General features: G+C 44.9%; 1 protein-coding gene across 1 annotated transcript in view; it reads right to left on the bottom strand.

The window, feature by feature from the left end:
- Nucleotides 1-14,127: 14,127 nt before the first annotated feature.
- The window catches only part of FHDC1 (FH2 domain containing 1), a 120,099-nt gene continuing 117,138 nt past the window's right edge, over nt 14,128-17,088 (bottom strand). Inside the window, exon 12 of the mRNA XM_030191629.1 lies at nt 14,128-16,425. Within this exon, the coding sequence (XP_030047489.1) occupies nt 14,356-16,425 (2,070 nt within the window). The 3' untranslated portion in view covers nt 14,128-14,355. The remainder of the gene's footprint in view (nt 16,426-17,088) is intronic.

Consider the following 17,088-nt stretch of genomic DNA (forward strand, 5'->3'; position numbering starts at 1 on the left):
TGGTTCTTGGGCTAGTTCTTTTAGCATTTTTGTAAGCAATATTGCTGAAGGGCTGTCTGGTAAGGTTTGTCTCTTTGTGGATGATACCAAAATCTGCAATAGGGTAGACACCCCTGATGGTGTGGATAACATGAGGAAGGACTTCGCGAAGCTAGAAGAATGGTCTGGAATATGGCAGCTTAGATTTAATGCTAAAAACGCAAGGCAATGCATTTGGACTGTATAAACCTGAGGGAACGGTATAGTTTAGGGGATGAAGAACTTTTGGGCATGGAAGAGGAGCGGGACTTGGGTAAGATTGTGCATGATTATCTTAAGGTGGCCAAACAGGTAAAAAATTTGGAGAATCTGGCCCCCCAAAATATCACTATTGTTTCTATAGCTGACAGAGGCTACAGAACGGTGATCCATGATCCATTCCAAACCACCACTCGCAGTTTTCAGACAGAGTATAAGAGCAACTTTTCAAAATGACTGTGGGCACTAACCTCACCCAAATTACCATTGGTCATAATGAAAGTGTTTGGTTAATATCAAGCACCAACTGCACTGGCATCTATGTCACAGAGCAACACAGGCATAGGCGGTGGTGGTGGTAGAGAATGGAAGTAGTTTGTGAAGAATTGCACCAAAAGAATTTCAAAGCCCCCTCCCACATGCACCTGTCATACAGACACAAGGAAAATAACTCTACAGTAGTAAAACTGCCTCCCCTTACTTCTCACCCCCTTCTGCACATGTGCAGCCATAGACCCCCTCCTCATACCTACACCCACAATTCCAAAATCCCACAAGACATACAACCCCATAGGACCCACATAAACCCTACTTGACCAAAACACACCATGTACATCCCCACCACCTTTATCTCAAAACATACACCCTCCACCCCACAATTCTACTCACACATACAGCTACACCTCAACCCCCTCCCCCACCAAAAAAGCCCCACCCCATCCGAGCTCTTCGATAAAGTTTCCTACCCAAACATCTCTTCCCTCCCATGTACACCTCCAGAAACATTAGGTCAGTATTCCTGGCCAAGCAAGCTTCCAAAAATGTGCAATTGTTTTCTATTGTTGATGGTAGCTCCATTCCAAAATCCCCTCCTCACTCATCCACTTCCCACACATCTCTGTCCCAACATACCCTAACCCTAGCAGAGACCCTCTCCCTCTCTCCAATATCACTGAGGGCAGAGAAAAAAAATGTTATAGTTAAATATGGTCTTATATAATTGTCTAGAAGAGTCCTTGATTGGTTTTAGAGTTTCCTATAAAGCTTATAGATTGAAATTAGCAAACCCCATTTCAGATCATGGAAGGCTAAATGTGGGGTTCTGCTTTCTCCAATTCTTTTAATATACTGTTGTCTACTCTTAGTTCATACTTGCTGCATTTAGAGGTTGGTTGCTGTACATATGCTGATGACGTAACTCTATTTGTTCCTGTTTTGTCGTCCTGGAAGGAAACAAAAACGGTTCAGGAATGTTTTGATAGGATCAAATATTGGGCAAAACAACATTATTTAAACATTAAATAAAAGATAAAAACAGGATGCTATGGTTAGGCATGGCTTCTGAAGTTCCTGTCTTCAAACATTTTATCAAGTCATAAAAGGGATTTTCAACTCAAATCCTCTTTAAAAGTACTGGGAGTTATTTTAGATCCAAGCTTAACTGTGAGAATCAGGTCAACAAACTGGTTCAGAAAACATTCTATAGACTAGGACAATTTCGCCACAAAGAAATGTCTTTTTCCTGACCAGTTCAGAGTCCTTATTCAGGCAGCCATGTTGGACTACTGTAATCTTCTGTATCTAGGATGTTCTGTTAAACTGTTCAAATGGCTGCGGACACTACAGAATAAGTTCACACTAATATGCAAATGCAAAAATCAGAAAGGGCTATTTCCCTGAAAAAAAATTGCACTGGCTTCTGATCCATGCCTATTCATGTCAGAATTGTCTAGCCTCTAGCTATTTGAATCACTTTACTACTCAAAATAAAAATGATCTGATATTACAGTTTCCATCACTACAGGGATTGAAATCCAAAAGAAATTCATTATTGTATCATCAGGTAGCAAAAATGTTGAAATGCTCTCTCTATTCGTTTTCTTGATAAGCAAGACTATAAGGATGAATAAATATGTTGCAAAAAAATGTATGGTAAGGAACTCAGCACCAAAGTTTCCTGAAGCCATTCCGCTATTTTATCTACTTGTTCTGCGTGTTGTGTCCAATAGGGACGTATTTTTGTGCAAAGATTTCAAAGTAGATTTTTATGAACTGCATTGGTCCTGAAGAAACTAGAATCTTGGTTACAATAGGTATTTCCACTAAGGTATACACATGCAAGAAATTGTTCTTGTGCTCAGGGCCGGTCAAACCTGCTAAGCTGGGTAAGCATCGCAGGGGGGCACCTGCCTTTAAGGGCACCGCTGCGGCACTGCGCCGCCATACCACACCGCCCTTGGGGGTTTAAATCTTTAATTTACCTCCGCCCCTGCAGCCGCGTCATTTGAAAGCCCTGCCCGTCTCTAGCCTTCCCTCCCTTCGTGAGTTCGTTCCGCAGAGTCCCGCCTTCTGACGTCATTTCCTCGAGGGCAGGATTCTGAGGGAATGAACTCATGAAGGGAGGGAAGGCTAGAGACAGGCAGGGCTTTGAAATGACGCAGCCGCCGGGATGGAGGTAAATTAAAAAAAGACTTAAACCACGCAGGGTGGCAAGAAGAAAAAGGGGGATGTTGGGGGGGAGAAGAGGGCGGGCAGGTGGCCATAAGTAGGAGGGGGATGGGGTGAAGGAGAATCGCTGGACAGGGGCAGGGTGGGAGAAGAGAGAAAGGAGATGCTGGAGGGGGGGGGGGGCGCCAACTCATAGTCTGCAGGGGGACGCCAGAGACCCTAGGACCGGCCCTGCTTGTGCTTACCATACCAAGATGAAACAAGAGGTTGACAAGCTCCTAGAGACTGAGGGAGGGGATAAGGGGAAGGAAGGAGGAGCGGGGCATGAAAGTTGGAGAAGGCGGCATATTTGCCATGGGGAGAAAGAGGGCCAAATGATATGGAAACAGATAATAGGTAAAGGACAATGAGCCAGAGTGAGAATGTGGATGGAGAGGAGCATTTGGATTAGATAGTTTTATTTATTTATGAATTCTCGCATCCCACTGTTATCCAAAAACAAGTTTCTGTTCAAAGTGGCTTACATTTTGCAGTTTACAGTGTAGTTACAATAGATTTTAGCTGTCAAGATTTGGGGAACATCGATAGCTTATGTGCTTGGTCATGTCATTTTAGATGAGGTAGGATTTAAAGAGGTTGGAATTCAGTAGCTTGTGTGGTTAGCTATAGAATGTTTTGAAGAGGTGGGTTTTCAGTTCTTTTCTAAATTGAAGGTAGTTAGTGATGCTTCTCGTTGCCGAAACCTGCTGTGTAGATGGGTTTGTAGGTTAAATTTCTGCAGGTGGGCAGGTGAAGGAGTAGGTATCCTCTGGTTTCTTTTTTCCCCCAGATTTTTATTGATAATAAAGCAAATTACATTCAAATCGAACCAGTTACATACATCTTCTGCTATATCATTCCCCCTGTTCCCCTGTCATGCCCTCCCTCCCTTCCCCCCCTAGTCCAGTGGTGTCGGCTCTTGTTCATGAAATTGTTCATATAATGACCATATTTTTGTGAAGGTCATCATGGAACCTCTCCGCATAGCCGTCAGCTTCGACATCTGATAAAGAAAGTCCACTTTCTGAGTCACTACATGCAGCGCTGGTGTTTCTGCTTGCTTCCAGGCCCGAGTCAACGTTATCTTGGCCACTACAAAATATTGAGTGGCCAATCTATGTTGCCAACTAGGTACTGCTCCTGGTCTGAAATGAAGAAGGCAATGTTCTGCCCCACATGGGTATGGTTGTTGCACCGCTTTGTTAACCAGCTCAACCACCTTAGCCCAATACACTTTTACTTTCTCACATATTTTGGTATGTATTCACATAGAGAAGGGGTGGAATGCATCTGTTAGGTAGGTGTATATGTACGAGAGCCAGGAGTTCTCTCTTCCTACTGTTCTGTGTAATTTATCATCTCCATATACAAAGACATGTGTGTGTGTGTGTGTGTGTGTGTGAGTTTCCTAGATGCATAATTTTCTGCAGTCAGGAAATTCACTTTCATAAGTTTCACGCATGGACAGATGAACCAAAGCCCATAAAGCATCTATACAGTAGTACTTCACTGTAAAGAACATTCTAAGTGTCAGAACAGTCAAAAGGCCCATGAAAAATGAGAGCTCGAGTCACGGAGCTCTATTGTCTGCAGCACAGATTGGAACAAAACTGGATGCATCGTTCAAAGGGAACAGAAAGGAGTGAAACACAATCTTATAAGGCCAGTTTCCCTACATAAGAACCACTAACCGGTGGAGCTGGGACTGCGTGTGACTATCAATTCCCCCCCCCCCCCCCCAACCATTTCCTTAAACAGTATTCATACATTAGTATCACTGGTAAATAAATAGAACAGTACAATGAAGTAGGCTGCAGTTTTATTAAAAATTTATAAAAATGCCCAGAATTCAAAACTGTTACACTCCAAGCTACTCACAAAACCCCCCCCTCTCCCTCAGCTATTCGCCTTGTCAGCTAAGTAGCCAGTCCATCCAATGCTCTGATGATCTGACTTTACTCCTTCCAGCCCTGTCTCAATAGTAACATAGTAACACAGTAGATGACGGCAGAAAAAGACCTGCACGGTCCATCTAGTCTGCCCAACAAGATAAACTCATATGTGCTACTTCTTGTGTATACCTTACCTTGATTTGTATTTCCCATTTTCAGGACACAGACCGAAGAAGTCTTGCCCAGAACTAGCCCCACCACCCAAACACCAGCCCCCTTTGAAGCTGGCATGGACCTCCATGCCCATTAACCATGCCATGAACCCATAATGACGATCAAGTAGGTTAAATTTCTGCAGTTGGGCAGGTGAAGGAATAGGTATCCTCTGGTTTTTGGGCTTGCATTCCTTGGGGACAGTATTGATCCCTGCTTCAGATTATGGCTTATTCCTCCACCCCCCCCCCCCCCCCGTGGTAGCTTGGGTGTTCGGCAGCCACAACACTAGGGGGGGGGGGGGACCAATACCTTAATTTCCCAACTGGAACTAGGCCCCAGGAAGACCAAACCTTAAGGGTGAGTGGGAGGATAAGCTGCCTATGAAGAGCAAGGAAAGCCCTGATCCTCAATCGGGACTTGTTTTAAAGTAAATTTGTGGGCAATATGCATCACTTTAAGGTTCATCCAATGGGGGTCGCAGGGAGTCCAGCGGGAAATAGTGCATTATTTAGAGGCCAATACAGTCACCTGGACCAACACACCAGTCTCCACCTCCTCCCCCAAGACCCCTCACCATCTCGAAACTTCCCACCTCAGCCAGGATATTGCCTCCCAGCTAAGTGGCACAGCCCATGGTTAATGGTGCAGTTGGAGACCAACTCTCGGGCTGGTCTCATCTGAATGACACCTTTCTTTCTGTGATTTTTTTTTTTACCCATATTCTTTCTCAACAGCAGTTGTTAATCACTGTGTATTGGTCCTTCTTAGCAGTACACGCTCCAGGGGGCACTTGAACTGTGCCACCCCTCCCCCCCCATATGCACATAAATACATAAGTACTGCCATATTGGGAAAGACCAAAGGTCCATCATGCCCAGCATCCTGTTTCCAACAGTGGCCAATCCAGGTCACAAATACCTGGCAAGATCCCAAAAAAGTACAAAACATTCTATACTGCTAATCCCAGATATAGTGGATTTTCTCCAACTCTATTTAATAATGGTCTATGGACTTTTTCCTTAGGAAGCCGTCCAAACCCTTTTTAAACTCCGCTAAGCTAACTGCCTTTACCACATTCTCTGGCAATGAATTCCAGAGTTTAATTACACATTGAGTGAAGAAATATTTTCTCTGATTCGTTATAAATTTACTACATAGTAGCTTCATTGCATGCCCCCTAGTCCTAGTATTTTTGAAAGCATAAACAGACGCTTCACATCTACCCGTTCAACTCCACTCATTATTTTATAGACCTCTATCATATCATATCTCCTCTCAGCCGCATTTTCTCCAAGCTGAAGAGCCCTAGCCGCTTTAGCCTTTCCTCATAGGGAAGTCGTCCCATCTCCTTTATCATTTTCGTCGCCCTTTTCTGCACCTTTTCTAATTCCACTATATCTTTTTTGAGATACGGCGACCAGAATTGAACACAATATTTGAGGTGACATTGCTGAAGGGTTAGAAGGTAAAGTTTGCCTTTTTGCGGATGATACTAAAATTTGTAACAGAGTAGACACCTGGGAGGGAGTGGAAAACATGAAAAAGGACCTACAGAAGCTAGAAGAATGGTCTAAGGTTTGGCAATTAAAATTTAATGCGAAGAAATGCAAAATGATGCACTTAGGGTGTAGAATCCACGGGAGACGTATGTGTTAAGCGGGGAGAGTCTGATATGTACGGACGGGGAGAGAGATCTTGGGGTGATAGTAGCTGAGGATCTGAAGGCGACGAAACAGTGTGACAAGGCGGTGGCTGTAGCTAGAAGGTTACTAGGATGTATAGAGAGAGGTGTGACCAGCAGAAAAAAAAGAGGTGTTGATGTCCTTGTACAAGTCATTGGTGAGGGCACACCTGGAGTATTGTGTTCAGTTTTGGAGGCTGTATCTTGCTAAGGATGTAAAAAGAATTGAAGCGGTGCAAAGAAAAGCTACGAAAATGGTATGGGATTTGCGTTACAAGACGTATGAGGAGAGGACATGAAATGAGATTGAAGGGGGGCAGACAAGAAAATGTCAGGAAGTATTTTTTCATGGAGAGAGTGGTGGATGCTTGGAATGCCCTCCCGCGGGAGGTGGTAGAGATGAAAACGGTAACGGAATTCAAAAATGCATGGGATAAACATAAAGGAATCCTGTTTGGAAGGAATGGATCCTCAGAAGCTTAGCCGAGATTGGGTGGCAGAGTCGGTGGGGGGAGGCGGGGCTGGTGGTTGGGAGGTGGGCTTTGTTCTGGGCAGATTTCTACGGTCTGTGCCCTGAAAATGGCAGAAACAAATCAAGGTCAGGTATACCTGCACCCGATCGGCTGAACGCCTATGGAGGAAATCTCGCACCCATACTGATTTCATTCACTACAAATTCATGCTATCCTCCTTCCAGTCCTCCCTATTCCTCGCCAAACAGGACTATTACACCCAATTGACCAATTCCCTCAGCTCTAACCCTCGTCGTCTCTTTGCCACCCTCAATTCCCTCCTCAAAGTGCCCTCCGCTCCCACCCCCCCTCACTCTCTCCTCAGTCACTGGCTGACTACTTCCGTGACAAGGTCCAGAAGATCAACCTTGAATTCACCACTAAACCTTCTCCTCCTCTTCATCCTATAACCCACTCCCTCAACCAACCAACCCAGGCCTCCTTCTCCTCTTTTCCTGATATCACCGAAGAGGAAACCGCCCATCTCCTCTCCTCCTCAAAATGCACCACCTGTTCCTCAGACCCCATCCCCACCAACTTACTTAACACCATCTCTCCTACTATCACCCCCACTATTTGTCATATCCTCAACCTCTCTCTTTCCACTGCAACTGTCCCGGACACCTTCAAGCATGCCGTAGTCACACCTCTCCTCAAGAAACCATCACTTGACCCTACCTGTCCCTCCAACTACCACCCCATTTCCCTCCTACCTTTCCTCTCCAAGGTACTTGAATGCGCCGTTCACAGCCGTTGCCTCGATTTTCTCTCCTCTCATGCCATCCTCGATCCGCTTCAATCCGGCTTTCGCCCCCTGCACTCGACAGAAATGGCACTATCTAAAGTCTGCAATGACCTGTTCCTCGCCAAATCCAAAGGTCACTACTCCATCCTCCTCGACCTATCCGCCGCTTTTGACACTGTCAATCATAACTTACTTCTTGACACACTGTCCTCTATTGGATTCCAGGACTCTGTCCTCTCCTGGTTCTCCTCTTATCTCTCCCATCATAGCTTCAGAGTACACTCTCATGGTTCGTCCTCCTCCCCTATCCCGCTCTCTGTTGGAGTCCCTCAGGGATCTGTCCTTGGACCCCTTCTTTTTTCAATCTACAGCTCTTCCCTGGGATCCCTGATCTCATCTCATGGCTTCCACTATCATCTTTATGCTGACGACACCCAACTTTATCTCTCCACACCAGACATCACTGCGGAAACACAGGCCAAAGTATCGGCCTGCTTATCCGACATTGCTGCCTGGATGTCCAACCGCCACCTGAAACTGAACATGGCCAAGACCGAACTTCTTGTCTTCCCACCCAAACCCACTTCTCCTCTCCCTCCACTCTCTATCTCAGTTGATAACACCCTCATCGTCCCAGTCTCATCTGCCCGCAACCTCGGTGTCATCTTCGACTCCTCCCTCTCTTTCTCTGCGCATATCCAGCAGATAGCCAAGACCTGTCGCTTCTTTATAACATTAGCAAAATTCGCCCTTTCCTCTCTGAGCACACCACCTGAACTCTCATCCACTCTCTCATTACCTCTCGCCTTGACTACTGCAACCTACTCCTCACTGGCCTCCCACTCAGCCATCTATCCCCCCTTCAGTCCATTCAGAACTCTGCTGCACGTCTTATCTTCCGCCTGGACAGATATACTCATATCACTCCTCTCCTCAAGTCACTTCACCGGCTTCCGATCAGGTACCGCATACAGTTCATGTTTCTCCTACTAACCTACAAATGCACTCAATCTACAGCCCCTCCTTACCTCTCTACCCTCATCTCCCCTTACATTCCTACCCGTAACCTCCGCTCTCAAGACAAAGCCCTCCTTTCAGTACCCTTCTCCACCATTGCCAACTCCAGGCTTCGCCCTTTCTGCCTCACCTCACCCCATGCATGGAACAAACTCCCTGAGCCCATACGCCAGGCCCCCTCCCTGCCCATCTTCAAATCATTGCTCAAAGCCCACCTCTTCAATGTCGCCTTCGGCACCTAACCACCACACCTCTACTCAAGAAATCTAGACTGCATCAACTTGACATTTCGTTCTTTAGATTGTAAGCTCCTCTGAGCAGGGACCGTCCTTCTTTGTTGATTTGTACAGCGCTGTGTAACCCTAGTAGTGCTCTAGAAATGTTAAGTAGTAGTAGTAGTAGACACATAAAGTAGCTCATACGAGTTTAAATTGTTGGGCAGACTAGATGGACCATGCAAGTCTTTTTCTGCCGTCATCTACTGTTACTATGTTGGATAAGATCATTGTGGGATGGAAGGGAGATGACCACAATGCTATGTTAAACAGGAACAATGGTGGATTTTTTAAAACTCTATACTGTGTTTCCAAAGGCTCTAAATTTAGAATTAGATTGGGGTTCGCTGGTGTAACAATCAGGGCTTTTTTTGAGGGGGTGCTTGGGGGTACTGAGTACCGGCACCTTTTCCGTTGTCTGCTAAAATTGACCCATGGAGCTCAAGTTTTAATGAAAGAGCTCAGGCTCTACACCCCAATTCTGCCCTGTCAGATTCTGTGACTGGTTGCAGGGGGGCCTGGCTATTGTGGGGTGGGTTCCTCAGTGATCACCTCACCCCTGAAGGGTGGCCTAGCATTTGAGTACCAGCACCTTTTTTTGCTAGTAAAAATGCACTGGTAATAATAGTTTGATTAGTCCGCTGTGGTCAGTTGATCTGTTAAGAGTCAGCGTCCTCACGTCAGCATCATTTTGAAGAATGGAAAAGTGTTGAAGTAGAGGCTTGATGTGAGTGCTCTGTTTTAATTTTAACTTGGTATTTGTTTTGTTAAAAGGTTACATTACGTGAATTTTGTTTGATTTTAGGACAGTCGCTGATGCAATTTCAAAACAGGGCCTTGTCAGTCATTCTGTTAATTATGAAAACCTTGATACAATAAAGATTTTGGAAGATACTCATGGAAGCACTGGGCTTTTCTTTATTTGGTCACTGGAAGAAAATGGCACTCTCAGATATGTTTGAAACCCAGAACATTCGACAGGGCTTAATTTCTTGGGAGAGAAAATCTTTCATGCAGCTCCACCACATTTCAAACTCCAGTGCAGCAGGGGATGTTCTACATCAGTCGCCATCATCCAGGAAGCCTTCAGGGAAGAGGGGTGGGGAAGTGAGCTTTGATCTTTAATTCAGCCTCTCTGCCCCCTCTCCCAGCTCCACTTTCTTTGTCATCAACAAATTAAGCCCTCACATTGCATCAGTATGTGTGTGTGAGAGTATGTGTTTGAGTGTGTGTGTGTGAGAGTGTGTGTGTGTGAGTGTGTGTGTGAGAGAGTGTGTGTGAGTGTGTGTGTGAGAGAGTGTGTGTGTGTGAGAGTGTGAGAGAGAGTGTGTGAGTGTGTGTGTGTGTAGGGGGGGGGGGGGGGGCAAATTGTTCTCCAAAATCCCCACTGCTTTACAAGGAGAGGCAACTAGAGTCTCCAAAAGCCCCTCTCCCTAGCAGTTTCCCTCAGTACAACACAGACAAGGTAATCAGCCGACAGAGGACATGCAACCCCTCATCTGCCTCTGCATGATTTCCCTACTGTATGTTTCAGTGCTTCTTGCAAGAAAAACATTCATACCCAATAGTGTGATGTAAGGGATGGTAATCCAAGCAGACTAGGATTGTATTATATTAAATACAAGGAAATCTCACAGCATTTCTCAGTGTTAAACCAAATTCTTTTTACTGAAAATGAAGCAGAGTCCTTAAAAACAGCGCTTACCACTCATGTTCAGGCTGTGACCTCCCAAAGGTGTGTCATGATGATGCACCTATGTACTTCCAGGCCACGTCACAACTCCAAATATGGCATGTGTGAGCCAGAGTCTGGTAAACCCTGCCTTAAAAACCTTGTGGATGTGAACAGAACCTTAAGTGGTACATGGAACGGCTTACACCAGGTTGTCACCCACCCTAAGACCACACTGTGGCACTTGAACATCTGGCAGAGCATCGTGTCCCCCACTGTCCTTGCCCTAGCCCAGAAGCACACGCTGCCCTTCCATGAAGCCAGCCCCCCCCCCCCCCCCAATTAACTGGAACACAATAGAATGGCAGGTGCACTTCAGGGCTAACCCAGGCAGGTGGTACATTTCCAGGATCTGTACCCCAATTTGTTTTGCTTTCTTAGATATGTGGTGTGGTAGCTGAGTTTGTCCACTTTCTAAGGTAATAGAAATAAAACAGAGAAAAGAAAATAGGTTTTTTAATTAGCTTTTGAAGGCAATACCCTTCTTCAGATCAGAAAATCTGAGCTGTCTACTTATAAAAAGGGAAATAGCCAACCCTCTAATACTGGGGGTGAACACATTCCCCCTCCTCCTCCCCCCCCCCCCCCCATGCTAACTATACATTTGCCAGCGGGGATTGCAAGGTCCTGCCAGTAAAATATAGTGCCAAGCCACTCCTTTCCTGTTTCCCTCGCACTGCTGCCTGCCCCAGATGTCGACGGCATGACATCTGCAGGCAAGATGCATTGTCACTGTTTATTTGGCTGGTGGTGCTTCAGCATCTCCGCCAGCAAAGGTAAAGTGAGTACTGCAGTTCTGGAGGAGGCCTGACCCCATATTTTTAATCTGTGGGCGGTGGGGGGGTGGGGGGAGCAGTTTTAGTTGCCCATTTACTCAGGCAAACACTGTTTGGCAATTGCCCTCATTCTGTTTATATACGAAACAAAGTTTAATGAGCAGAGGGGTATCCTAGTGCTTAGAGCAGCCAGCTATGAACCCGAGACACCTGGGCTTGAATTCCACTGCTGCTCCCTGTGATCTTGAGCAGGTCACTTAACTCTCCATTACCTCAGGTACAAACTCAGATTGTGAACCCTTCAAGGACAGGGAAATACAGTACCCAAATGTAACTCACCTCAAACTACCACTGGAAAGGTGTGAGCTAAATACTAAGTCTTCAAAGCATGATGCCAAATTGTATATTTAGACTTGTTAGGTTAGGGGTGGAACTGGGGTGATCATAAAATTTTGTGTGTGTTGGTGGTGCACAGGTTTGCTTCTGGTGTACTGCCTTGCCTGGTCCTGGCCATTTCAGGAAGGGTCCTAAAAACCCTTGAGAAATCTGGTGATGTTTAGCTAATGCTTATGTTGCTCTTAATAAAAATGTATCAAAACTATAAATGCCTTGACCATAGGTTATAATCCCTGTGCACATACCAAACTACAGAAGGAAAACCAACCACACACACCTCCCTTGCATTGGGAAACTTTATTAACAAACTACTGGTTATTCCAAAATGTGCACATGCTCCATTAAATACATTCAGATCATATATACAAGGCACCTCTTGAATACAAAAGTTATTTACATTTTCAAACATTTAAATTACTTTTTCTTTTCTCCAGTGTACCAATAAAAAGGTAATAAAATGAACCACCTGCTTTCACAGATGCCTGAACAGGACAGAAAAGGGTTGTAGTGAAAACGGCGAACCATAGTTCTCTTACAAAAGGAGAGGGGGCCCCAGAAAATTCAGAGGGGCTCCTTCCAGGATCAACCAGGACCCCACAGCGCATGAGGGTCTTAGAGAAAGGTTCATCTCTAAGATTTAACATAGCCTAGGTGTGATTTTCATACCAGGATCAACTTGGCTCCTTTTTTTAAAAAAAGTTTTAATTAATTTCTTTTCAGGAGGGGGAGAGGGGGATGGTTAAGATTCCTTTCATGTCACAAAGCCATCTTTGTCTAATTAGCTATATAAGAGCTTAGCCGAGACATTTGAGAAACAATTCAGTTTTTAACTGGCACAGGTTCACATAATTAACAAGGGGGGGAGGAGCAGGCTAACATGGAACATGAAAATGAATAGGTTACCCATGCCCCCTGTAGAAATATTCCAGATGACTCAAATACCCAGTGTCCGCAAATATGCAAACAGGCGACTTAAGTATTTTTCTTTTCAAATTTAAAAAAACCCCCCCAAAACAGAGGATTGGTACCAGCTTCTCATCTTCATGAAAACCACATTAGTTTTCCGAGGACACGTGCATTGCTTGATCAAACAGCATTACTTTCCTCTGTAACTCGATACATTTTTATGCCATAAACATATTACATATTAAGCAGGTGTCTAAGTATTTTTCTTGTCAAATTAACCCCCCCCCCCCAAAACAAAACATAGAATTGGTACCAGTTTCTCATGTTCATGAAAACCACATTAATGTTTTCTGAGGACAAGTGCATTGCGTGATCAGACATCATTACTTTCCATTGTAATTCCATACATTTTTATGCCATAAACATATTACATATTGTAACATATTTAAAATCTTCCCCTTCCCCCCCCCCCCCCCCCCCAGAAACTTCCTGTTTTTCACTCAGGAATACAAGGGACCACAATAAGAATTAATTCGCAGTGGAAGTTTCATTTAGAGGGGGAAATGATTGCAATTCATGATTTTTTAGTACAGTAGAAAAGGCCTGGGACTATGCAGGGTAGCAGCATTCAAGTAACACACACAGTAAAGAGACACACAAGTAGTTATGGAATGGCAGAGGTCCTCCACAGAAGGCCACGCACGCTCGTGAAAAGCTGTTAACACCTTTCATAAAGATTTATAAATATATGGCACTTTTTTTTTTCTTGCACTCCAAGGAGTTGGCAACTTCGCTGGTGACCTCAATGAGTCACCATATGACTCATTCATAACAGCTACTGATAATGTTTCAGGCGGGGCAGGCAAAGGCCACACCCACACCTATCGTTTCTCACTTTTCTGTCAGCTAACACGGTGAATGAAGGATCTTCTGCCCAGCAGACTGCTCCTCCCGGTCACTCCCTTGCTAGTCACTACATACCAAATCAATCAAGCTAGCCAGAAAGACACCCAACCAATCCTGCCCCACTTTCGGATCACCATCAGCATTCCTTACTGCAACTGTCTCCATACAGGTCTAAAGACTGAAGTTGCTGAAACATTCCAATCTTTAGCCAGAAAAGAGCATTTACACAGACAGACATAGGGCCAAAAAAAAAACAAAAGACTGGCCACACCTACTACCTCCCCAAATATCCTCTTTAGGGTGGTTAGGATAAAGGTTTTTTTGCCTTACACAGTGTTTTACTTCTATTTTTTTTTCTTTTGTTGAATCTTGGACATTTTATATTTCATAGCTTATACTCCGTCATAAACACATATACAGTTCATTTAAGCTCAGACAGGAATAAGAGAGGTAATTGCATTTCTCATTCATGGTGCAGCTTGTCCTTTCGTTAACCAGTAACATCACTAATTTTGGAGTGCTCGCCTGCAGTAAACATTAAGAAATCCATTTTCATTAAATAACATCTACATAAAACTTATTTCAGTAATGGTTTCAGTATTTTCCCTAATGTGGCCCGCCCCGTGTCCTTGAGCTTAACAGAAGATCTCTCCACGATACTTTTCTCCTTTGTTGCCATCTCAGATTTAGCTGAGGGGCTCCTGGTAGGCTCAGTTTTCCTTCCACTGAGTCTTAAACTACCTGGCCTCGCTGGGGTAATTAATTTACCATTTTCCTTTGAGATAGGGTCCTTCGTAGCTGCCTGGGCCTTCCCTTTTGAGTGCCTCAGAGAGGACGATCTCACAATGGTTGGTGTTTTAGGAGATGGAGCATTGGTCTTTGTGTGCTTGGAAGAGGAGGCCACTGTGTTCCTTGCAAAGCTTGGGGTGGCAGCTGGTGTTCTGCTACTGCTAGCTGACGGGCTCTTGTTAGCCTCAGGACGAGCCTGAGCTTTCACAATGGTGCGACAGATCTTGGTTTCTTCTGGTTTTGAGTGTGGGATATTTCTGACAGGTTTGGCACTTGGTTTTCTGAGGGAACCATTGTGTTGAACCTGGTCTCTACTGAAATGGGAGCCACTCGATGTTGAGCTCCCTCCTCGCTGCAGTTTTTGCTCCTCTGTAGGTATGCCAGATTTATGAGGGCTGCGTGTCATGTCCGTCTTGCTTCCAAACGAGTTCCGGTGTCTCCAGTCTGTACTGGTAGACTCTCTAGTTACACTCTTAGTATCTGCCTTCTTCCCACTGCCAGGAGTCCTACTTGACTTGGTTATGGGTACCACCTTCCTCATGTTTTCATTCTCAGAGTCATTCAACATTCGGATTGGCTTTGAAGTGACTGGGTTATGACGAGCCCCACTCAATACTGATGAATTTGGAGATCTCTCTTTTAGAGAGGCAGTCCTCTTTGATGCCAAGAGGTCTCTACTTTTCAATGTTTTTTCCTTAGAGGCTGGCGGCTTACTGCCCAAACTGGATTTAGCACTTGAGTGGAGAGGAACAGGCACCTTTTTTCTGGACTCGTTTGTTTTTGACGAGTCAGTACTCACTTGATCTCTGACAGCCGGGTTGTTTCCCATTTTTCTTTCACTGGCTCCCGTTCTGAAATCATTTCCTTCAGAATCCAAGGTCAGAGAGCAGTCAGTGGCATCAGTTATGTAGAACAGTGGCCCTTGCTCTCTGCTGTCAGAAATACACGTGTCCGGTGATGCAGGAGTGATGACGCTGGGCAGTGGAGCTTCACTCATGTCACCTGCCTTTGAGGGCTCTCCTTTGGAACATGAACCATTACCTTGGGAACACCGGGTCTCTCTAGAACCGTTGCTAGATGGAACCATACTGTCATCTCCAGTGCTAGAAGACTGTAAACTCAGGTCATCCATTGTCTCCAGGTCTGCAATGCTGACATCCTCCAGACTGGCTAAAGATGCATCCTGGATAGCTTTGGCTCTATGAAGATCAAATGTCTGCAGTCCCTTAACCAGCTTATGTTCCTCAACAGCAACATCCAGTGGGGCTGAAGCTGGACCTTGTTTGCTGGGTCTGTACTGCGGGTGGTTGTTGTTTTGGTCAGCTCTTGCTTGTGGTTTGATCATAAGTTCCATAGTGCTGGTGTTTGTTTCTGGAATGTTCATGGACAGACTGGTCTGAACTATAGGCAATGGTTTTAAGGTACTATTACTGCTCGTGATGTCTGCTTTTTGGTTTAAAGGCAAGTGATTTAAGCCAAGGTTTCCATGCTCTTTGGGTTCCATCCAGGCCAGCACAGGTCTTGCCTGCCGTGCGTTTTCACGAGGAAGGCTATTGAATTTAATTGCTTCCTCGGCCTTATTTTCCAAAAAGGTCAAGAGCTCTCTGTCTGTCGTCAGTCCCAAGGAGTGCCGAGAACGCCGGGTATTGGAGGTCCTACAGGAGGGACTCTGGGGCCTCTGCTGGAGGAAGGGTATGAAGTCTTGAAGTCCATCCTTAGCTAGCAACTCCACATCATTCTCGCTGCAACTTCTCCCAAAGCCCCCAGACTCTCCTGCGGCCAAGGACTGCCGTTTTTCTTCTAGCCCCTTTAGTCTCTCTCGCTGGCGGAGATCTTGGATCTCTCGTTCTCTGTTATCCTAGCCAAAAAAGAAAAAATACAGATGTGAACTAGTAGTGTCATGTTACTTACACCTTACTTTCAAATACCAAAAACTGTCTTAGAAGGGTACAGTGCAACCCTTAACATATTCCCATTCTCTGAACTGCATCTGTCTTTTAAGTTTATTTCTTCATTTTTTTAACTATTTCTCCTGGTCTCAAATCCCCCCCCCCCCCCCCAGTTCTGTTCATGTTTTATTACAATTTATTCATTTTATTGCCTTCTTTCACTTTTTTCATTCCTCCCCCCCCCCCCCCATTTCAATTCTGGTCTTTGTTAGGTTTGTTTGTTTTTTTGCCTCTTGCTTTATTGTTTGCCCCTTTTCTCACTACACCTTTGTGCAGGTCAGTTTTTCAGTGTCATGTCATTCCTGTGACTGTCTCATCTATTTTACCATCCTAATTCCAGTCTCTAGTTTGCTCCCATTTTACCAACTCTCCCCCTTTTTCACATTACCTCCTCTCATACATTCCAAATGAAAACCCGTACACTGTAAATAAAATGAAAAAATAAAAACCCACAAAACTATCAAGAAGGACTAAAAAGGAATCATACCATTACCATTTAAAGAAGGCTTATGCCATTCAATTTATGCACAGGGAAAGGTTGTAAATCAACTCAATATATCAATGGCATGCAA

The sequence above is a fragment of the Microcaecilia unicolor genome, chromosome 2 (genome assembly GCF_901765095.1).
Source record: "Microcaecilia unicolor chromosome 2, aMicUni1.1, whole genome shotgun sequence".
Lineage (NCBI taxonomy): Eukaryota > Metazoa > Chordata > Amphibia > Gymnophiona > Siphonopidae > Microcaecilia > Microcaecilia unicolor.